General features: G+C 48.2%; 2 protein-coding genes across 2 annotated transcripts in view; one reads left to right on the top strand and one right to left on the bottom strand.

The window, feature by feature from the left end:
- Positions 1-24,339, bottom strand: part of LOC144755756 (uncharacterized) — a 103,251-nt gene that overhangs the window by 72,160 nt on the left and 6,752 nt on the right. The window lies entirely within an intron of this gene.
- PCK2 (phosphoenolpyruvate carboxykinase 2, mitochondrial) overlaps positions 20,478-24,339 on the top strand; it is a 53,094-nt gene continuing 49,232 nt past the window's right edge. The window contains exon 1 of the mRNA XM_078644973.1: positions 20,478-20,861. Coding sequence (XP_078501099.1) covers positions 20,833-20,861 — 29 coding nt within the window. The 5' untranslated portion in view covers positions 20,478-20,832. The remainder of the gene's footprint in view (positions 20,862-24,339) is intronic.

Below are 24,339 nucleotides of genomic sequence, written 5' to 3'. Positions count from 1 at the left end.
CAGAGTCCATAGGGGCGATCCGGAGGAGGGGCTAGCGGTGTGCGGTCCATTGCGATGGTTTCTACAAATTGGCTCCCGTGAGCTTTGAGCCGACGGGCTCCTAGACGACGCACCTGCGTGCCGGTTCGGGCATCGAGGCCATTGACGGTTGTTTGGCGGCCTTCTTTTCCACCCCTAACAATTTTCTCTACTGATGAGGGAAGTTATCCCGAAACCCGAGCCATGTCTCGGGCGATATCCAAAAACCCGGGACATGTATCAGGTCTAGAGATCATCAGTTCAACAAGTACCTACTTGCACCCACATGGGTGAACCACTCAAGAACTCCATGTACCAGAGTCCCTAGCGGTGATCCGGAGGAGGGGCTAGCAGTGTGCGGTCCATTGCGATGGTTTCTACAAATTGGCTCCCTTGAGCTTTGAGCCGTCGGGCTCCTGGACGACGCACCTGCGTGCCGGTTCGGGCATCGAGGCCATTGACGGTTGTTTGGCGGCCTTCTCTTCCACCCCTAACAATTTTCTCTACTGATGAGGGAAGTTATCCCGAAACCCGAGCCATGTCTCGGGCGATATCCAAAAACCCGGGACATGTATCGGGTCTAGAGATCATCAGTTCAATAAGTACCCACTTGCACCCACATGGATGAACCACTCAAGAACTCCATGTACCAGAGTCCCTAGGGGCGAGCCGGAGGAGGGGCTAGCGGTGTGCGGTCCATTGCGATGGTTTCTACAAATTGGCTCCCTTGAGCTTTGAGCCGACAGGCTCCTGGACGACGCACCTGCGTGCCGGTTCGGGCATTGAGGCCATTGACGGTTGTTTGGCGGCCTTCTCTTCCACCCCTAACAATTTTCTCTACTGATGAGGGAAGTTATCCCGAAACCCGAGCCATGTCTCGGGCGATATCCAAAAACCCGGGACATGTATCGGGTCTAGAGATAATCAGTTCAACAAGTACCTACTTGCACCCACATGGGTGAACCACTCAAGAACTCCATGTACCAGAGTCCCTAGGGGCGATCCGGAGGAGGGGCTAGCGGTGTGCGGTCCATTGCGATGGTTTCTACAAATTGGCTCCCTTGAGCTTTGAGCCGACGGGCTCCTGGACGACGCCCCTGCGTGCCGGTTCGGGCATCGAGGCCATTGACGGTTGTTTGGCGGCCTTCTCTTCCACCCCTAACAATTTTCTCTACTGATGAGGGAAGTTATCCCGAAACCCGAGCCATGTCTCGGGCGATATCCAAAAACCCTGGACATGTATCGGGTCTAGAGATCATCAGTTCAACAAGTACCTACTTGCACCCACATGGGTGAACCACTCAAGAACTCCATGTACCAGAGTCCCTATGGGCGATCCGGAGGAGGGGCTAGCGGGGTGCGGTCCATTGTGATGGTTTCTACAAATTGGCTCCCTTGAGCTTTGAGCCGACGGGCTCCTGGACGACGCACCTGCGTGCCGGTTCGGGCATCGAGGCCATTGACGGTTGTTTGGCGGTCTTCTCTTCCACCCCTAACAATTTTCTCTACTGATGAGGGAAGTTATCCCGAAACCCGAGCCATGTCTCGGGCGATATCCAAAAACCCGGGACATGTATCGGGTCTAGAGATCATCCGTTCAACAAGTACCTACTTGCACCCACATGGGTGAACCACTCAAGAACTCCATGTACCAAAGTCCCTAGGGGCGAGCCGGAGGAGGGGCTAGCGGTGTGCGGTCCATTGCGATGGTTTCTACAAATTGGCTCCCTTGAGCTTTGAGCCGACGGGCTCCTGGACGACGCACCTGCGTGCCCGTTCGGGCATCGAGGCCATTGACGGTTGTTTGGCGGCCTTCTCTTCCACCCCTAACAATTTTCTCTACTGATGAGGGCAGTTATCCCGAAACCCGAGCCATGTCTCGGGCGATATCCAAAAACCCGGGACATGTATCGGGTCTAGAGATAATCAGTTCAACAAGTACCTACTTGCACCCACATGGGTGAACCACTCAAGAACTCCATGTACCAGAGTCCCTAGGGGCGATCCGGAGGAGGGGCTAGCGGTGTGCGGTCCATTGCGATGGTTTCTACAAATTGGCTCCCTTGAGCTTTGAGCCGACGGGCTCCTGGACGACGCACCTGCGTGCCGGTTCGGGCATCGAGGCCATTGACGGTTGTTTGACGGCCTTCTATTCCACCCCTAACAATTTTCTCTACTGATGAGGGAAGTTATCCCGAAACCCGAGCCATGTCTCGGGCGATATCCAAAAACCCTGGACATGTATCGGGTCTAGAGATCATCAGTTCAACAAGTACCTACTTGCACCCACATGGGTGAACCACTCAACTCCATGTACCAGAGTCCCTATGGGCGATCCGGAGGAGGGGCTAGCGGGGTGCGGTCCATTGTGATGGTTTCTACAAATTGGCTCCCTTGAGCTTTGAGCCGACGGGCTCCTGGACGACGCACCTGAGTGCCGGTTCGGGCATCGAGGCCATTGACGGTTGTTTGGCGGCCTTCTCTTCCACCCCTAACAATTTTCTCTACTGATGAGGGAAGTTATCCCGAAACCCGAGCCATGTCTCGGGCGATATCCAAAAACCCGGGACATGTATCGGGTCTAGAGATCATCAGTTCAACAAGTACCTACTTGCACCCACATGGGTGAACCACTCAAGAACTCCATGTACCAGAGTCCCTAGGGGCGAGCCGGAGGAGGGGCTAGCGGTGTGCGGTCCATTGCGATGGTTTCTACAAATAGGCTCCCTTGAGCTTTGAGCCGACGGGCTCCTGGACGACGCACCTGTGTGCCGGTTCGGGCATCAAGGCCATTGACGGTTGTTTGGCGGCCTTCTCTTCCACCCCTAACAATTTTCTCTACTGATGAGGGAAGTTATCCCGAAACCCGAGCCATGTCTCGGGCGATATCCAAAAACCCGGGAAATGTATCGGGTCTAGAGATCATCAGTTCAACAAGTACCTACTTGCACCCACATGGGTGAACCACTCAAGAACTCCATGTACCAGAGTCCCTGGGAGCGATCCGGAGGAGGGGCTAGCGGTGTGCGGTCCATTGCGATGGTTTCTACAAATTGGCTCCCTTGAGCTTTGAGCCAACGGGCTCCTGGACGACGCACCTGCGTGCCGGTTCGGGCATCGAGGCCATTGACGGTTGTTTGGCGGCCTTCTCTTCCACCCCTAACAATTTTCTCTACTGATGAGGGAAGTTATCCCGAAACCCGAGCCATGTCTCGGGCGATATCCAAAAACCCGGGACATGTATCGGGTCTAGAGATCATCAGTTCAACAAGTACCTACTTGCACCCACATGGGTGAACCACTCAAGAACTCCATGTACCAGAGTCCCTAGGGGCGATCCGGAGGAGGGGCTAGCGGTGTGCGGTCCATTGCGATGGTTTCTACAAATTGGCTCCCTTGAGCTTTGAGCCGACGGGCTCCTGGACGACGCACCTGCGTGCCGGTTCGGGCATCGAGGCCATTGACGGTTGTTTGGCGGCCTTCTCTTCCACCCCTAACAATTTTCTCTACTGATGAGGGAAGTTATCCCGAAACCCGAGCCATGTCTCGGGCGATATCCAAAAACCCGGGACATGTATCGGGTCTAGAGATCATCAGTTCAACAAGTACCTACTTGCACCCACATGGGTGAACCACTCAAGAACTCCATGTACCAGAGTGCCTAGGAGCGATCCGGAGGAGGGGCTAGCGGTGTGCGGTCCATTGCGATGGTTTCTACAAATTGGCTCCCTTGAGCTTTGAGCCGACGGGCTCCTGGACGACGCACCTGCGTGCCGGTTCGGGCATTGAGGCCATTGACGGTTGTTTGGCGGCCTTCTCTTCCACCCCTAACAATTTTTTCTCTACTGATGAGGGAAGTTATCCCGAAACCCGAGCCATGTCTCGGGCGATATCCAAAAACCCGGGACATGTATCTTGTCTAGAGATCATCAGTTCAACAAGTACCTACTTGCACCCACATGGGTGAACCACTCAAGAACTCCATGTACCAGAGTCCCTAGGGGCGATCCGGAGGAGGGCCTAGCGGTGTGCGGTCCATTGCGATGGTTTCTACAAATTGGCTCCCTTGAGCTTTGAGCCGACGGGCTCCTGGACGACGCACCTGCGTGCCGGTTCAGGCATCGAGGCCATTGACGGTTGTTTGGCGGCCTTCTCTTCCACCCCTAACAATTTTCTCTACTGATGAGGGAAGTTATCCCGAAACCCGAGCCATGTCTCGGGCGATATCCAAAAACCCGGGACATGTATCGGGTCTAGAGACCATCAGTTCAACAAGTACCTACTTGCACCCACATGGGTGAACCACTCAAGAACTCCATGTACCAGAGTCCCTAGGGGCGATCCGGAGGAGGGGCTAGCGGTGTGCGGTCCATTACGATGGTTTCTACAAATTGGCTCCCTTGAGCTTTGAGCCGACGGGCTCCTGGACGACGCACCTGCGTGCCAGTTCGGGCATCGAGGCCCTTGACGGTTGTTTGGCGGCCTTCTCTTCCACCCCTAACAATTTTCTCTACTGATGAGGGAAGTCATCCCGAAACCCGAGCCATGTCTTGGGCGATATCCAAAAACCCGGGACATGTATTGGGTCTAGAGATCATTAGTTCAACAAGTACCTACTTGCACCCACATGGGTGAACCACTCAAGAACTCAATGTACCAGAGTCCCTAGGGGCGATCCGGAGGAGGGGCTAGCGGTGTGCGGTCCATTGCGATGGTTTCTACAAATTGGCTCCCTTGAGCTTTGAGCCGACGGGCTCCTGGACGACGCACCTGCGTGCCGGTTCGGGCATCGAGGCCATTGACGGTTGTTTGGCGGCCTTCTCTTCCACCCCTAACAATTTTCTCTACTGATGAGGGAAGTTATCCCGAAACGCGAGCCTTGTCTCGGGCGATATCCAAAAACCCGGGACATGTATCGGGTCTAGAGATCATCAGTTCAACAAGTACCTACTTGCACCCACATGGGTGAACCACTCAAGAACTCCATGTACCAGAGTCCCTAGGGGCGATCCGGAGGAGGGGCTAGCGGTGTGCGGTCCATTGCGATGGTTTCTACAAATTGGCTCCCTTGAGCTTTGAGCCGACAGGCTCCTGGACGACGCACCTGCGTGCCGGTTCGCGCATCGAGGCCATTGACGGTTGTTTGGCGGCCTTCTCTTCCATCCCGAACAATTTTCTCTACTGATGAGGGAAGTTATCCCGAAACCCGAGCCATGTCTCGGGTGATATCCAAAAACCCGGGACATGTATCGGTTCTAGAGATCATCAGTTCAACAAGTACCTACTTGCACCCACATGGATGAACCACTCAAGAACTCCATGTACCAGAGTCCCTAGGGGCGATCCGGAGGAGGGGCTAGCGGTGTGCAGTCCATTGCGATGGTTTCTACAAATTGGCTCCCTTGAGCTTTGAGCCGACGTGCTCCTGGACGACGCACCTGCGTGCCGGTTCGGGCATCGAGGCCATTGACGGTTGTTTGGCGGCCTTCTCTTCCACCCCTAACAATTTTCTCTACTGATAAGGGAAGTTATCCCGAAACCCGAGCCAAGTCTCGGGCGATATCCAAAAACCCGGGACATGTATCGGGTCTAGAGATCATCAGTTCAACAAGTACCTACTTGCACCCAAATGGGTGATTCATTCAAGAACTCCATGTACCAGAGTCCCTAGGGGCGATCCGGCGGAGGGGCTAGCGGTGTGCGGTCCATTGCGATGGTTTCTACCAGGACGAAAGGGAGTCACCCCTCCTGACCTTCCCAGTAATAAATAGTAAAGCTTTGAACCAATCATGTGTGCCATATATAGTCCTTCCTTGGGGCCCAGGGCCGAGTGGTGTTTTTCCATTTACGGTGACTTCATTTGTTGAACGGAAAGTATATATGTGTGGTTTTGACTGTGAGCCAGCAATCTTCTCCGCGCACCTGAAGGGTGAAGGTTGGAGAGGCTCCTCTATAGAGTATTTGCTTAATAAACGATTGACCCTTCTTCACTGCCAACTGACTGATTATTTGGTAATGGTATTGGGGCTATATGGTAGGTATAGCCCTTTATGTTATTTTTACTGTACATCAGTGGGAGGGACAGAGATCTGCCTAGTGGGGATCAAGAAAGGCGTGGTCCTCTAAGAAGGAACAGAGAAATTGGGCAACACGTGCCTCTAGAATCTTGAGTGAATAAGGAAGTAAAGATATGAGATGGTAGTTCTTCAAGACCGAGAGATTTTCCCCAACTTTTTTTAAGTGGAATGACTACCGCCTCCTTACAAATGTGAGGGACAATTCCCTGATTAAAGATTACGTTGAGCAGGGAAGTTGAGTAGGAAAATCGCAGAATCAGGGAAGTATCAAAAAATTATTTTGGGGCATATATCCAGCCCATGAATTATTCACCATAGCTATATTTTAAAATGCAGGCTGTTCCTTCTTGTTGCCAATTTATCTTTGCAGATTTTTAAAAACCACAACTTGTGACCCCAGCCCCTGGTCATTGCCACACCTTGACACCTAATTAGGGGTTTCTGGAGTAAAGTTATTCCAATTCCAGCACTGCTGTAAGGATCACACACAGGGCAGTAGCAACATTCATACCTACCCCTAACTTGAAAACTGTTTTAAGCCTGCCTCATGCACACCCACTGTGATTTTTCCCAGCATGCCCAGTGCCAGAAGCCCAGAAGGAATTAGCAGGAAGAATATATAAAAATGTCCAACCTGTGATTCTCAGAACGCAGCATGACATGAAGTTGGAAGATCAAAATGTGTTGCACATAGAGATGGGGGAGGCAATACATTGCGCTACAAGGGGTATGCCGTTCCTAGAGGGGACAGGGGAAAGACAGATCTTTCTCTGTGATGCCCTCACACACCCCAAAGGATGTCATGCTTCATCATTGGGCTTTGCTCCTCGTCAGGCCGGCGCTGCAATGCCGGACGGGCTCACCATAAATGGGGCTCTTTGCCGGAGATCTTTTTTGAAGAAGCCATGGGGTGCATGTGGGTAAGAGGGCAAGGATAGTGTAGTGCACAGGAAGTGGATGTTAAAATAAGTCTGGAGCAGTCCTATTCAAAAGCAATTTTAATGGTTCAGGAAGTTACAGCTTAGTTAAAAGGTGTGTGGATGCAATGTTCCTAGAGTGCTATCGCCGTGTAGTGGGTCGACATGTTTCGTGCCCTTGTCGCTCTTAACGAGTTGTATGGCACTTCATCAGGACCTAAGTGAATGAGTGGTGCACTACTAGAGGTCTGGCTCCTAAAGTATAGGGAGGCAACCAGAAGCAATAGAGTGAAGCCCTAGTAAACCTATACTGGGCAGTAGAGTTGTCTGCTACCCTAAATAAACTGGAGACAGTTATTAAGGAACACACACTGCATTAATATTGCATAGAGAAAAATATATATGACATCCCTAATGATTATATGTATTATTGTTTAAATTTGCACACCACTGCACGTTGAGCACCATCTGCTCAATTTTATTTGTATATAATGGACTATATCTATATTGAGAATAAAAATCTAGTTTTGATTGGAATGTGGTAGAAAAGTGCTTTATTATTAGAGAAAAAGGAACCATTTGTTCTTTCGTTTGTTTATTACCCAGGTTCCAGTTTTGGGTATATGGGTTTTGTCCTCTATACTTTATTTCTTGAAGTGCAATACCTAGTGGGCCGCAAATTGTGACCTACCTCATTAGTTTTAATGAAATAGGTCTATTGCGACCCCCATTAGGAATCACAATTAAGAACTTGTACATTTTTCTACATAAGGAATTGTGACTTCCTAATTGCGAATTGCAAAGAATCGCAATTATGAACTCGCAATCCCTAAATTAGGTACATATGGCCCTTAATGCTTGCTTTACCAGCTCCAATCAGTGCATTAAATGGTCCGGTACTTGCTGGTCCAGAGTACTGGCACGTCTCAGTTTTCTCCTGTTAAGTACCGGAACTTCTACTTGGCCAAGGAGAGTGCCAGTAATCATAGTGGCTCTGTATGTACAGTGCAAGTGGAGCTGACGTCAATGCTTTGAGAGAGGAGCATGTCTGTATGCCATTCTATACTTTATCCATGTGCTGAGACAACTGATGTTCATTATCTCATGCCTGGGAGCGGGGTGGAAAGGACTCGACATGTAATCAACCACAAAGTTTCCAATTAGACCCTGTGCAGTCATTCAAACTGTACTTTTGAAATACGGAATTTTACAATGCATACTCAATTGTGTGTGCATGATGGAGTGTTTGCTTCCCATTACTGTATATGTTAAGGTGGTTCCAAACCACCAGGGGCCCCCAAACCATCAGAATGGCCCCCAACAGAGGCATAGCTAGAGCTTGTGGCGCTCAGGGCTATCCTTCAGATTGCCGCCCCCTGGGGGGCTGCTGGGGAAAAAGGACGACGAGCACCTGAAAGAGGTCCGAGAGACACATAGTATTGCCACTAATAGTCAGGTGAAGCTCACAACTTCTCTCCACAGGCAGCCCGCTATTAAGCTGAGCTCTGGAATTGGGTGTGAAAGAACTTACTTAGGACGAAACAAGCAAAAACAAATCACTTCCTGTGCTCGTCCTTGAAAAATGTACAGTAGCTTGAGGAATGTTACCTACCCATGCCTTCCAAAAGCTAGAAATGGAAACATTGAAGAGCAGGCACCCTGTACCTGAGTACCTGCTCGTTTCTGAGAACTGCCGGTACTCTGTAATTAAACGTACTACGTCACTCTTGAGAAGTGCTGGTACTCTCCAATTAAACGTATTACGTCACTCTTGAGAAGTGCCGGTACTCTCCAATTAAACGTATTACGTCACTCTTGAGAAGTGCATGTACTCTCTGTCTCAAAATAAAAAGTTCCAGTACTCGGTACCTGCCCATTTAAAGCACTGATGCCTTCCTAAAACACAAGTGCTAAGCAAAGTGGGTACACTCAGGTCTACTTTAGTCTTCACCATCCATCGAATAGAAGCTCAGCTGCTTTGTTAGTCTGTCCTAAGTGGGGAGGAGTGGGAGACGCCTTATAAGCCTGACATGGTTTTATTCTGCTGTTTGTGGAGTAGATGATGTCCCTTTTATTTTTAAGCAAGGTGTTTAGAGTACTAAGGAGCCGAGGGTTTTGGCCTGCACTTGGGTGTTGCAATTGGAGCATGGATATTCACATAGCTTACCCAATTTGTTTTTTAAGGGGTGCTAGCGTCTGATGTGGATTTGATAGGGTGAGAGCTGAGTTGAAGTATTGGTTGCCTACATAGAAGCCTTTGAAGGATCTGAAGGTTTGATCTTCTCTTTTGTGTTGAGCTTGGTTTGGTGGTAGGATCCCGAGCAGGGAGACTGGGATGGAACAAAGTGGTTGGTCCAGACCATGGGTAAGGGTGGTGTACATTGATTGATGGTTACATTCAGAAGACATGGTTGAGGTTGGGGCCTTTGGAGTGTGTTGGTTCTGAAAAATACTGTACCACGTTAAGTGTATAGATTTGAATGAAGAGTCAATTTAATTGTTCTTTGCTTATCTTGAGTTATCTGGGAGGTTGAAGTCACCCAAGAGGAAGGATTAAGCTTGTCAGATGGAAGAGGTGGTGAGGAAATCTTAGAATCCATCAATAAAGTCCATGATATGGCTTGTTAATCAAACGTGTCTTCAGATTAACTCAAGCTACTCTCAATCACAACAAGGCAGTAAGAGACAGAAATGTCAGCTATAGAAATTTTTCTCAAACTGACCTTGCTTCGGTTGGGTCGAAGAGTTAACAAACATGATGAAACAGTTAATCTTAACTAACAGACCGTCACTGGGGTAGCAGACTCCAGGTACAAGTGCAACATAGAAGCCCACATCTGCTCAAGGGCTACATTAGTGTCAGGCATAAGGTAAATGAATATGGAACATACAAAAGAAACAGGTTCAGTGGTGACATATATGAGGTGCATGTGGATAATGGGAAATACTTACAGTAGTGCGTAATTTAGTGTGCTTCAGTGGCAAGAATAACTGGATTGTGTACAGTAGTGACAAATACAAGAAGGAGTGGATTAATATTAGGTAGGAAACAAAGACGAATGATGAAGGCATTAGATGATTGAGTGCATAATTGTGGATATAGTAGAATTGTGTCCAAAGCTAACCGGTCCTAATGTGTACACAAGTGAAAAATATGAATTAAGCACATTAACAAAACTGGGAAGATTATTTTAATCAACAGATCTGCACAGCTGACTTCATTTGGCACAACCCCTGTCCCGGTGGGCAATTTAACAGCAGTGCCACTGGAATTAAGCAATTCTACGGCTTCTGTGTTTTTTGCAGGGTTAGGAACATTTGTCATGTATCCCATTATCTACTGCGCAATCTGCAGGTTTCATCAACAAAAACAATTTTTCTTCTTCTTAAATGGATCAAAGGTTATTAAAAATGCAGCAATGTGTTGCTGCGCAGTGGAAAGCCCTTCTCAAAGGTTGACCGGTCACTTTTCAGCTGCTTATTGCTGTATTTGGGCATTATGCCAGTGCTAACGAGTTGAAACCTCTGTTCACACAGTGGTAATGTCTACAAGTGACAAAACAATGTAGTAATACTATAAAAAAATGTGCAATAGTATGCTGCATAATTTGACTTTCTAGCCGCATAATGTTGTCAATCCAGCGGCGTAGCTAGGGCACAGGGGAAAGACGTGCGCCCATAGAGAAAATGAACATGGACAAAAACATTCATGCACGCGCTCCCAGGGGATTCAACATGAAGAGGGGTGCGCGTGCCATGCCAGGGTGATTTGTGTTTTATGTGAGATCTCAATCCTTTTTAGCCGCCCACTGCTTTAAAAGGGATTCCGCTTTTGGCAGCTAAGAGAAACGAGGCAAGAGACTTGACCACGATTACTCAAGTTACAGCCATAACCACCCAGTAATAAATGCCTGACAAAATCCAATTAACGGCATTCTGGGACTTGTAGTCCTGATTTAATAAGGGCGCGATCAGACCTAGAAAGCAAGGACGCTGAGCTCCTCCCATGGACCTGGGAAGCTTGAAAGCGCTGTACAAATACAGAATGAGGTAACGCGTGCCGTACGCCAGGCTCAAAGTCGCGGCTCGCTGCAATTTGCACGCCTCTTACCTGTACACTGGCAGGTCTGGTTGAAGAACTTGACCGGCCACCTCTCCCGGTAGTCCACGTTCTGCAGGTTGTAGAGGCCGCTCGTCCACGTGCCCAGCTGCCCCGGCTCTGCAGAGAACCGCACACGTTGGAAGGCTCCGGCCCCAGCGGCGGGCAGCACTGCTTGGACACCAGCGATTCCACTGTCATGCATGCTCGGGGGAACTGGGCGTGCACGAGGACAAGCCTGAAGGCTGCCAGCCAAAACAGCACCCCCCAGAGCGCAGGCACCGTACTGAAGCAATGCTGCGCCATTACTAGATGTAGGCCAAATTACCGTATTAGCACACCTACCAGTGCCCTTTATAGCTTTCGAAGGCTACCTCTAGAACCCATGGCAGATGACTGGAGTGAACGAGTAAAAATCGTGTGTCAAGGTCTCTCTGCCCGCAAGTGTAACGGGAGAGTAAAAACAAACTTCGCGCCCAGCAGCTTTGAGTTTAAATACCCCCCGGTGGATGTCATTTCGGTAGCGATTATTTTGCGGCTGACACATGACAAACAGCACGGCACAGCCCCTTGAGAAGTTGAGCTCAGACCCCGTTTCATGACTGTCCCATGGTTCTGAAAGAATCACAAACGCTCCCAGTAGTCCACGTTCTGCAGGTTGTAGAGGCCGCTCCACGGCCGCTCGTCCACGCGCCCAGCTGCCCCGGCTCTGCAGAGAACCGCACACGTTGGAAGGCTCCGGCCCCAGCGGTGGGCAGCACTGCTTGGACACCAGCGATTCCACTGTCATGCATGCTCGGGGGAACTGGGCGTGCACAAGGACAGCCTGAAGGCTGCCAGCCAGAACAGCACCCCCCAGAGCGCAGGCACCGTACTGAAGCAATGCTGCGCAATTACTAGATGTAGGCCAAATTACCGTATTAGCACACCTACAAGTGCCCTTTATAGCTTTCGAAGGCTACCTCTAGAACCCATGGCAGATGACTGGAGCGAACTAGTAAAAATCGTGTGTCAAGGTCTCTCTGCCCGCAAGTGTAACGGGAGAGTAAAAACAAACTTCGCGCCCAGCAGCTTTGAGTTTAAATACCCCCCGGTGGATGTCATTTCGGTAGGGATTATTTTGCGGCTGACCCATGACAAACAGCACGGCACAGCCCCTTGAGAAGTTGAGCTCAGACCCCGTTTCATGACTGTCCCATGGTTCTGAAAGAATCACAAACGCACCACAAACGCTGAGGTTCGTTGCGCACCGATGTGCGTGCGCAGTGCGCTGCAGGCAGCATGTTTTGCATTTAGTTTTGGCAAGCAGGTGCGCACTGCGCAGGCAGCGCTTGCACTCTAAACAACGGCCGCGCGCCACTGGCCCATTGCAGCGGCCTTTACAATTTGGGTACACTGACTGACAGTAGTGTTAGTGAGTGTCCCCAAATAATTTATAAAGGCTGCCGCAACGGGCCAGTGCCGCGCGGCCGCCGCCCTCAAAATAGTGCCGCCTGGAGCGGACCGCCCCCCCCCCCCCCCCCCAGCTACGCCGCTGGCCCCCATTTAGCCCAAGTCCAATAAATATCTATGAGATATGTTAGACTCAAGGGTCCCTCTTCATATTCTGTGGGGGCCCCAATCACTTTGCGATACACCACTGTGTCTCTTAGATCTTGTGAGAATACAATGTTTGAGAAGATAACATGCCTCCATTCCCACATATATGGGAGCGAATCTCCATACACATTGCTCCAGTCTGTGCACACCAAAGCCCCTTAAGGCCCACAATGGCCCAGGGTGGTTTACATTTCACATCCTGGATACGGAGAGAGATAAAGGAGCAAACAAGAGGAGGGCATGTTTTGCAAGTTTAGTGGTAATGTGAGTTAGAGTGAGAAAAACACTGTATGTGTTCAAATTCAAAAAGTTTTATTGCATAATTAATTAAAATTATTACAATTTTCACATGATAAAATAGAAATACAAAATTGAATATGTTTCACTAAAATTGTTACTGCGCCGCAGTTAGGAAATAATGTAAAACAATATTTAAAACTTTCCAGAGACACTCCACCAATCTAGGGTTCTCAGTCTATTTTTACAGATTCAAGATTTCCTTTACAATCCCTGGAGTTAAGGTGGCCATAATGTCCCGCCTCGTTGGCCTTCCCCCTGTTCGGTTTGGACCAGACGTTTTTTCACCTCTGCCAGGAGTTTGATTCCCAGGCATGAGAGAATTATGGAGCTGCCTCCTAACCAACTTGTTACAGCTTGTCTACAGGAACGGATCTGTAGCTCATTAAAGTTGGATTTCAGAAGTCGTAGCCTCTGTGCCGTGAATGCCCGACATACACAAAGGAAATGGGCTAAGGTTTCTGTTTTGTAACCACTTAGCCGACATTGCTCAGTCTGGTAGGTACCTTTCCAGGATGGTAGTAGATCCTTCAAGATGTGCATGCCCATCCTGTAATCTATAAATGCTCTTTTTAGATACTCGCTGAAATGGGAAGTTAAGTAAGCATGTGGTTTTCCTGCTGTAAAAGAGTTGATAATAGTCCAGCCGTGCCGACGTTTTGTAAGTATACATTTATCTTCTTGAAAGGATTTCCTTTTTGCTGCCACGTTGGCTGATCTACTTAGGCCTGCTTTATCCGTCCCGGATTCCCATGCTGATTCCAGCTCCTACTCTTTCACACAGGATCTCAAATACTTTCCCCAGGTGCACGAGGTTCCGGTCTCCCCTTGGTTTTTAATTTCTTCCCAGATTAGGCAGTCCATTGTATCCGGATCTGCAGATCTAAGTTTGTAACAGAGTTTCAGGAAGCCGCTCATGCTCCTGTATTTCTGGTTTTGCAGTCCAAATTCAAGCCTGACTTGCGACGCTGAGGCAGATTTTGGAAGATTAAAAACAGCTTTATAGATTTTGATTTGTAGATCATTTAGTAGGTCGGCTTCCTTGCCACACCAAGTAACCAGACCATAGGATAGGGTGGGTAAAATTTGGGCCATCATAACTTTTAACAGGTGCTTATAATTTGGACAGTCCATTTTTGCTTTTAATAAACGGTAAGCGAAGATTAAGGATTGGGCTTTGGCTTGTATTGCTGTTTTGTGCTCCGTGTATTTCGCTCCTTGTGATATTATAATTCAAAGGTACTTATAAGACCCTTGTTCTTCCACCTTTGCACCGTTCGCCATCCATTCATATTAAGCTTTTGAGGGTCTACTAGACGGACCACTTTTGGTTTTTCTTTGTTTAATTCCAATCCTTCCTGTTTCAAGTATGCTGCTAATTTGTTTAGTGCTCTTTGTAAGCCAATTGGCGTTTTACTGTGTGCAAGTGTGTGTGATATGGTGTTCTTTCTTTTTAGGATGTTACCACATATTATGTTAAGAGTCATGTCTAGGATTGAACTTTTTAAATTATTATTCTGTGGTTGTAATAGCCATTTTTTGCTGTCAGGAAAGCTTAAAGGGTTCCTGCACCTGCTGCAGAAATTTGCATTTACGTACTTGATTAGAGTTCTAAGAGCGTAGCTCTCATTTGTCAGAATTTGATAAAATCGTCATCATTTAATTTATTTGTAGTAAACTAAAATGCCCATCAACAGCACTGTGAACGTGCAAGACCTTTGCAAAAAATGATTACAAAATTATAAATGAAAACAATGAGAAAGAGATTGCTCCTTTGATTTATGTATTTATTTATTTTAAAGGTTTTCTATAGCGCTGGCTAGACCCAGGGGTATCAGAGCGCATTCCAGGAATGTATTAAAAAAACAAGAGCCAATATAACAAAGAAAGCAGATAAATACGAAAGCTATTTACAAAACAACTATATTAAGCTAACGTGGGTAGTGAGAACTTAGGTTAGGGTGGGTGGGTGAGGATGAGGGTGAGGGAGAAGAAATAAGGAGGGGGAAGAAGAGAGTAGGAGTTAGGGGAGTAGCAGGAGCAGGTAATCAGAGGGAGGTCGTGCGTAGGGCTAGGAGTCATATGTAGATATATAGAGCAGAGAGGGAGGATGGGGGTAGAGTAGCATGAGGGAGGGGCGTTTGGTGGGAGAGAGTAGAGTGGATAGAATTGGAAGGTAGTAGAGGGGGACATGACAGGGTCGCAGCATGTGAGAACAGTGTCATAGGTAGGAATTAAGGACCCCAATATTTGTTGTGGAGGAACAATTTGAGTTCTTTGTTGAAGTAGGAGGGGTTACAGCGTAGGTCTTTAGGCAGGGAGTTCCAGATGGAGGGAGCGTTACCGGAGAAGGAATGAGCTTGGGTGCCTTTCTTCTATATCAGTGGGGAATAAGAATGAGGGCGTAAGTGTTCCTCGTTGGTCGTGCGCAGCCTGCTTTGTGGAGTTTAACTGAGAGGTAACGTGGGTTGTTTTGGTGAAGCACTTTGTGCGTGATACATGCAATATTATAGGTGGATCTGCCTTCGATGGGTAGCCATTTGAGGGCTGAAGCGTTTGTAGTCGGAGATAAGTCTAGCAGCTAGGTTGAGCACAGATTTGAGTGGAGCAAGGAGGACTTTAGGTGTTCCAGCGAGGATAGCGTTGCCATAGTCGATTCTCAACAGGACCAGCGATTGAACAACAGTTTTAAAGTCATCAGCCGGGATGAATAGCTTAATTGACTTGAAATGACGGAGAGTGAAGAGTGCTCCTTTGGCTGAGGTTTTTATGTGGGAGGTGAGGGAAAGGCTATAATCAATGGTGATGCCTAAAGACTTAACTGAATTAGAAGTGGTGAGAGAACAGTTGTGAGCAGTTGTGAGCATTAAGGTCTGAGATTCGCTCTTGTATGGGAAGTGGGTTGTTTTAGGCGCAAAGAGAATGATTTCAATTTTTTAGGGTTGAGTTTGAGATGATTATGGTGGAACCAAGATTGGATCTTGGTCAGGGTGTCATTTAGGTGAAGGATATCGGGGTGGGATTTAATCTTATAGTAAAGTTGCATGTAGTAGGCATAAAGGTGGTAATTTATTCCTGCTTGTTTGAGGATGAGGGTGAGTGGTTCGATGAAGAGGTTGAAGAGAGCAGGAAAGAGTGTGAATCCCTGGGGGCTACCGTGAGAGATCGGAGTGGGGTTGTAGAGGCAGTTCTCAATTTTGATTTGTTGGGTTCTGTGTTGGAGAAAGGAGGTGAACCAGCTGAGGACATGGCCATTGAGGCCAAAGCGGACTTTAAGAGTGTTTAGTAAGGCAGTATCAAAGGCAGCGGATCGGTCAAGGAGAATGAGAAGGCATGATTCACCTTTGTCGAGTGAATGATGTATGTCGCCCACTATATAGAGCATGGCAGATTCTGTGCTGCATCCTTTTCTAAAGCCAGATTGTAGTGAGTCAAAGAGGTCAAAAGTGTTGATGTGATTATCTAGTTGGAGCAGGGCACATTTTTCAAGGGCTTTGGAGAGAAGAGGGAGGATAGAGATGGGTCGGAGGTTATTTGGGTTGTTGGGATCTGTGTTAGGATTTTTGGGGAAGGTTGTGATTTGACCCGGTTGGAGGGAGGCGGGAACACACCCTGTGGCCAGGAGGAGTTAATAATGGTGGTCCAGAAAGGGGCAATGATATGTTTTAGATCTTGGACAAGGTTAGGAGGCAGAGGGTCTTTGGTGTGTGAGGAGGGTTTTAGCTTAGCGATGATGTAGACTTCGTGTTCGGTGACAGGGTGAAAATTATGCCAGGAGGCATTGTTTTTTTGTTGCTGGGGGAGAGAAGGGTTGGGTTTAGGTGGGAAGGAACTGGATGAGAGATGGGCAGGGACAGGGGGAGGATTGGAAGGGGAAGGAGATTCGGAAGAAATGTCAAAAGAAAGTAGTGTGTTAGGAGAAAGCGGATTTAGGATGAAGAATTCGTCTATTTTGATGATTTTATCAGAGAAGAACTTTGCAATCTCTTCGCATTTCTCAATTGAGGCCGTCAACTTTTGGGGGGCAGAAGATGTTTAACGATGTTAAATAGTTCTCTAGGTCTATTTTTGGCCCTATCACGCTGAGTGCGGAAGAAGGCAGACTTTTCATTGAGGATGTGTTTTTTGTAGTTGGACCTAGCAGATCGGAGGAGGGCTAGCTGGGTGGGGGACGGGTGTTGCCTCCATGTTCTTTCAGATTGTCTAAGGGAGCGTCTTTCGTTGGTGAGATCAGAGTTGAACCAGGATTTGGAAGGTATATTTCTTTGGGTTTTAAGTTTGGGGGGCCACTTTGTCTAGGACCTAGGTAACTGATTTATTATAGTGTTCGGTGAGGGTGTTGGCATTTTGGGAGAAGGGATCTAGCAGGAGTTGGGCTTTGATTTTCTTTTCTAGTTTGCCGGGTGGGATAAGATGAAGGTTTCTGGTCAGTTTCTTACATTTTATGTTTTTGGAGAGGATGGGGGGGGCAGTATATTGATCTTGTAGAGGATGAGGTGATGATCGGACCAGTCGATAGGGATGATGCTGGAAAGGGAGGCCAAATAATTGTTAGTGATAATGGTATCGAGAGTGGTCCCTTTTGGAATAAGTTGGAGAGTGACAGATTTGTTTAAGGTCACTGATCTCAAGAAGATTAAAGAGGAGATTTAACTGCAGGGTCTTTGATGTCATTCCAGTGGAGGTTGAAGTCTCCAAGGAAGAGATTTTTAGAGTTGGAAAGTGAGGATTGGGTGAGGAGGTCGGAAAGTTTCTCTGCGAAGGGAAGGGATTCGCCAGGAGGATGATAGATATTATGTAGGCCAATAGGAGGGGCGCCCTGAATTATAAGTTCTGTTCCAAGGTATTTGAAGGTGGTGGGGTCAGTGTTCTTAACAAGCGAGTGTTGAAGTTTATTTTTCAAGATGATTGCTAGACCACCTCCAATTCTATCTAGTCTATCTTTTCTGAGTCTGGAGTAACCTGAGGGGAGAGGGGGAGAGTAGGTCAAGGATAGATGTAGAGTGGTCGTTGAACCAAATTTCCGTAAGGTAGGCAATGTCAATATCATCACTGAGCATGGATTCAGCTATTTCCGTCGCATTCCGGACAGCTGAGCGGCAGTTAACTAGCATGCATGCGAGGGGTTTCAGGTTGTTTGTGGGGGGAGGGCATGATTGGGTGGCAGAGAGTTGTGATGGGGCTCTAGGGGAGATGGGGGAGGAAGGGATTCTGCTCGTCCCCAGGATCACTGCAATGGTAGAGTGGGGAGGGCATGATTGGATAGCAGTAAGTTGTAATGGGGGTCTAGAATCGATGGGGGAGAAGGGATTCTACTCGTCCCCAGGATCAGAGGAATGGTAGGGTGGGGGGTGGGGAGGTCGATTGGATAGTTAGGGAGGTAAGAGCTACAGAGGTCGAGGAGGTCAGAGGGGGAGAGGTGGTTCAAGGCACGGGGACCTATGGGAACAGTTGCAGCGGAGGACGGGAATCCAATGTTGAAGTTTTGAGGAGTTTAGTGAATCAAGGCTTGGGGAAGTCGTGTGGTTTCAGAGGAGAGGTAGTTAAAATCTTTCCTGAGTTGAGAAAGTTCGTACGACAAGTTCAGATCATTCCTGAGCTGGGAGAGTTCAGAAGACAAGGAAAGGAGATAGGTTTCAGTGTTAGATAGAGTCTGAGTTAAAGGAGTGATAGGGACTGGGGGAGAGAATGTGTTGGGGAGAAGATTAGGATCAGATTTGTCCGGGGAAAGTGGTCTGTGGAGTGTATGGGTTGGGAGGCTTGGGGGGGTGCAGAGGCGTTTTCAGGTTGGTGGACGAAGAGAGGACGGTGTGGTCAGAAAGGGAGTGCAAAGAGTCGTAACCGGTGTTCTGAGGTGGTAAGGGGTCAAGAGAGGAGAGAAGGGAAATAGCATCCAGGTTAAGGGGGGAAGGCAGTTAGGGGGAGGAGAAATTGGGACTAATAATAGGAACTGCAGGGGAGGGAGCTGGGGAGGCAGTGAGGTAGGGGGTGTGCCTGGTGGTGGATTGACAGTGGTGTTCAGATACTCTATATGATGAGGTTTTCTGTAACTGAGGAAAAAAAAATTCTAAAGAAGAGAACAAGTTCCATCAAATACAAATGAAAATTGGCAATGTCTTTACTCTAATCACAGTGGTGTGAGAGCAGTTCTGAACTGGATAGATGTATACATCAATTTTCAGAATATAGGTCTGTCTGTGTAGCATTTTGTATAGAAAGATTGCTACTTCCTGTGACGTTGTGAGGCCACCACCTGTGATGTCACTTCCTGTAATGCCACACACAATGGCACGCGCTGTGATGCCACTTGCATACTGCCTAACTTCGGTAGGTTGCCCACTCACCTCATTTTGTTTTGTTTTAAAATCTAATGAAGTCTCGAAAATACCCAAATCCCCATAAAACTGTCTGCTGCCATACATTATTGAGAGGGACCCCATTCCCCCTTACATTAAAACAATCTGGATACTGCTCTAAAAGCCAGACTTGCTTCTCCTAGTCCTACCAGTCCATACCCTGTGCAAGTCGTTTGATTTCTTACATCATATCAGGGACAGAAAGGGGAGGGGCGGGGCCAGGAAACGCCGGTGGAGATGGGCGGGCTGGAGGCTTGCCATAGGCCAACCAATCGCATCTCTGGCTCGTCCCGGCCCCTTTCCCTTCCCGCCCTGCATGAGGGGGCATTAATTAGACCACGGGTCAGCGGCGCCTGGACGGCTGCCCATACTAGTTTTAAACCAGTTCTTCCCAGTACCTCATGGGTGCATACACGTAAAATTGTCTGTCGCACCACTGCCCATTGACATGTCAATACATTGTAGAACAAATTATAAAAATGTGCTCCCGCGCTGCTATTTTACCAGAAAAACTTTATGGGCACTTTCGTACGGATTGAAAAGAGGTACGGGCTTTCTGCATTTCTGTTTATGGAAATGATTGGGGAGGGGGTGCGGCGTAACAACCGGAGCTGCCGACTTAGGAACCGGTTTTGAGTCTCGGCCTGTGCTCAAATCTTGTGATTGTGGTCAAGTCACTTACAGTGTCCGTGCCTACAAAAAACGTGTGCTTGAGTAATTATGCAACTGGTGCTCATGTCAAGCGTCCCAATGCCGTCGCTAAGGAGGGGTATGTCCCATAATACTGGAAACGTTATTGGTTGCACTTTATTCAGTATCATATTCACATGCTTTGCTCCAGATGTCAACGGACCCAGGATTGATTGGTCAGACCCTCACTGTAACTGCACTAACTTGTAAAAGAGCACTTTTCTTGTGCGACCCTCCAAAATCTTCATCGTCTCTAAGATACTGGGAAGGAAACCGGTGTGCAGTCAAAATAAATAAAGCAAACACATACAAATCGCAAATACAGAACACATGCCTTGAAATACTCTGCGTTGGACCTCTATTTTGTGTTATCATGCTCTGTCCGGCCATTGTTGGGAGGATTCCCCCCTCAAGTGACTGCAGACGCATGCCCGCCTCCTCCTCGATACATCCTCTTCTTACCCCTCCTCTTCCTCCTCCTCCGTCCACGCCCCCTGGTCCATAGTCCGGCCCCTACCGGTAAATACTGGACTCTGCTTCCCTCTCAAGACTGCTCCCAAAGGTCCCGAGTCACCTGGGCTTCACAAATAGTCCTGTCCCCTCTCTGTCCTTGAGGCTCCTGTCCCGGGTGTCCCGCTCCCCTCAGCTGTCGCTCTTACCCAAGTCTCCAACTTCTCTGCAGTGCGCTGCCTCCTGTCTCCCCTCACCGCTCGCTCCTGCTGCAGGGTGCTGACCAGTCTGCAGAGGGCGCACCGGGACGGTGATCGGGGGCTCGCAACATGCCCTCCTTCTACGGACGGATTTTGGGGTGAGTAGCGCCATCATTTCCTTCACCCTTGTGCGGGAGAGCCTCGAGGAGCTCTCAAGTTTCCCTGACCCAGCTCCGGGTTGTTTTCCCAGAACAGTATTTTTCCTTTGCATTTTGGAACTTGTAGTCCTAATAGTCGCATGAGAGTTCTGTGATATCAGAAGCCAAGAAGGGTCCTGTGCGTGGTGTGGGGAGGTATTAGGGTTCACGTGAGCAGTATAAGATACGAGGCGCCCGGAGGTTAGTATATGTACACTGTGAATACAGTAAACAGGTATGATGGGCAAAAAAGTCGACCAGCAGCGTCCACGCCGCTAAGGATGCAAATACCCCTCTCTGCTGCATCTGTGCACGCTTCTCTATCCTGGTAATTCGATCCAGTTGTTTTCATAGACGTGAGCCAAGACTGCAACTACCAAAATACACTTGATTGTAACATAAATGCCCGGATGTGTAGCCTTGCGACCGTGGTGAGATGGAGTCCTATTGTACATCTCACATGGGCGGTGTAAAGCAGCAGGATTGCCATGGGTCATGCTGGGAGATATGAGATTTAGTGTGCGTCGAGGGTCCCTATCGGTGGTATACAATGGTATGCAGTTGGACTTTTAGGCAGCCACAATGAGCAGTATAGAAAGATACAGGGGTCATTCATAGTGGTATAGGCAGGTATATGGGTTAGTACTGTTGCTGCAGGTAGTTTATGAGCAACCTTTGTTAATTTGAGGAAAGTTATTGGTTGTATAGGAAAGCATTAGTTCCCCTGTACTTAGATTTATAAGGCGTAGGGGTCTGTCTGGGCATAATAGAAAGAAATGCGGGCCTCTAAGTGAAATAATAAGTAAGAGGGTACCCATGGGTGGTCCTGAAAGGTGTGGGGTATAGATGGATTGCATTTGAAGGTATAAGGCTTCTGTGCAGGGTTGAGGGAGATATGAGATACTGTTTAATGGTATGAGCGCTCCTATAGATCTATGGATGGGTTATGGAGGTAGAAAGGGCCCTCGGGCAGTATGACAATACATACCTTCATACGCGGGTCCCTTTTGATGGTGAAGGTGAGTATGAAGTTGGTGTGAGTGGAAGGCCTCCTGGTGGAATGAGGTGTAAGGATTCCTATGGGTTGTTTGGAAAGGAATGGAGGTCTCTGTTGGTGTTTAGGCGGTATAAGAACGTATAACCCAGTGCTACTAGAGTCTCTGGAGGTGACCCCCATTTACGGGTCTCCAGTAGTTTATCCGAGGAGTGAGGCTCCTCTGCAGTATCAATAGGCGAGGAAGCAAGATGGGTTTTGAAGGTGTAAACATGTCTGTCGGGCAAATGTAGGGGGCTGCTTAGATGTGTGAAAGTCCTTGTGTTTGTTGTCAGACGGTGTCAGACCCCTAGATGTGATATCGGCTAGTTCATGTGTTTGTATCAAAAGTGTGATGACTCCTTGAGGTGTACCAGAAAATGCACGGATCCATTTGGATAAGTCAGAAGGTGTGTGGGTTGTTGCGGTCGGTGTGAGTAGCACTCCGCGGAGTGATACCAGGTGCTATTTTAGTTGTATCCAAGGTATGAGGATTCCTAGGGTTGGATAAAAAAAAGGTGAGGGTCATGGTGGAGATGTCTTAGGGAGCACAGGTTCCTGGTGGTAATATCAGTAGTATGAGGGTTGTGAGAGTGCCTGCGGATGTTGTCAGTGTCAGGCCCTTGGGTGTGATGGCGGGGGCATGAGAGGCCCTGGAGTAGGGATGACAAGAAGGTACAAACATGTGGATGATTCAGATGTGTGGGATACTGGGGTCGATATGAGGTGTGAGAGGCCCCACATTGTGATGTCCGAAGATGTGATGGTTCGCCACAGTGTTTCTGTGGTCTCTGGCTCTAGGGGTGTAGGAGGAAACAAGAAGGTCCATGTGAGATGGAGTGCGAGACCCTGGTGATCTCAGAAGGTCTGATAGTCTTGGGTTTGAAAGCAGGCGGCGCTGGGCTCCCTGACCCTGTGTGATATTAGAATGTGTTCTGGTCCCCTTATTTCAGCCGTGTCCATAGATGTTGGGGCCTATAGAAGTGGCTTACATCTATAAGGACCTTTGGCATCAGAGCGTGTTGGGGTACAGGTGGTGTATCGGGTGTGATGCCACTTTGTCAGTGGTGTCGCTCCTGTATTTGGGATTAGACTATGTGAGGGGCCCTCTGGTGCAGTGGGGATGGTTGAAGTGTGCATATTTGCATCTGTTTAAAGCTTCAAGACAGCTTTTTTCACCTTCCGCCTGTCGTTATGCACAGATGAGAGTAATTGTTGGCAACATTCCGAATCACTCATAGAAAGTTGTCTTTTCCAGTTTAGTAAATATTTAAAAATAAATGCAGCCAGAGAACTAGATGGTTTTCTGTCAGTGTTTGGCTTTAAAAATCTGTAAGAAAAACAACCTTGGGGCCTTAGTTATAAGCCAAGGCTGCAGACCTTAAAATGATAACAGTGGCAGATGACATGGCAATGGCGAATCACTGAACACAGGAGATCTTTTAGAGCATCGTTTAACTCTCATTTGGAGGGACGCTGGGGGTCAGAAGGCAGTGGGACACCCCCGATAGATTACACTCGTGTCTGAGGTTTCTCTTTTGATTTTTTCAGTTTCCATAAATATCACAGCGCGCACACAAATACTCTCGCCATTCATTCAGATACGTGTGTACTGACCTGAACAAACCTATTTACGAGTTGACGTTTTCTTACTAGCCTCCTCGGGGGTAGTATGCGCTATATAAATACAGTAGGTATAAAAGCAATGTTGTTTACTTTGGGCTAATAGCTCATAAATTATTATTTAATTGCAAGTAGATATAACAGTCGGCGCCTGTAGCGAAGATCTGTGCAAAACCTGGAGGTCACTGGAACGATGGAACGATATGAAACGGGCCTATTTTAGAGTGTATTAAAACGAAATCCTTCAACTTTATTTGGGGGGGGGTGGTAACACCGCGTGTTGCAAGGAACTGAAGCGACCAGATGTAATAATAATTATATATGTTGTAAAGCGCTAGTACGCCAATATTGTATCATGGTGCTTCCTGGCAGAGCCACAATAAACAGCACTACCCCTCACCCACACTTTACACATTCTACCTGCAATGGAGTGCCAGTCGGCCTGGACCCGGAAGTTCGTCACGTTCCGAACGGTGGTTTATTGACAGAGCGAAGGTCCCTGACCAGAACGTGATGTTCGAAGCGGGTTGTCTGGAAGTCGGCCAGAGCCCGGTACGTGCTTTGTGTGGCACACAGTGCATTTGGACTTTGTGTGGTGACGTAGGCACGCCAGAACGGGCCAATGTGTGTGTCTGCTGCTGCAGAGCTGAAAACGTGCCTCCGAAGCCCCAGGTGTGCACATCTGTAGCACCCCACCTACGTAGGCTGGAGTGTAAACTCTATAGAGGGCTGGTGTCTGGAAACACAATCCTTAAGATGCTGACTGAGAAGTGTCATGCTTTA

This window comes from Lissotriton helveticus, chromosome 5_1, assembly GCF_964261635.1.
Source record: "Lissotriton helveticus chromosome 5_1, aLisHel1.1, whole genome shotgun sequence".
Classification (NCBI taxonomy): domain Eukaryota; kingdom Metazoa; phylum Chordata; class Amphibia; order Caudata; family Salamandridae; genus Lissotriton; species Lissotriton helveticus.
This window is presented reverse-complemented; position numbering and strand designations above follow the sequence as displayed.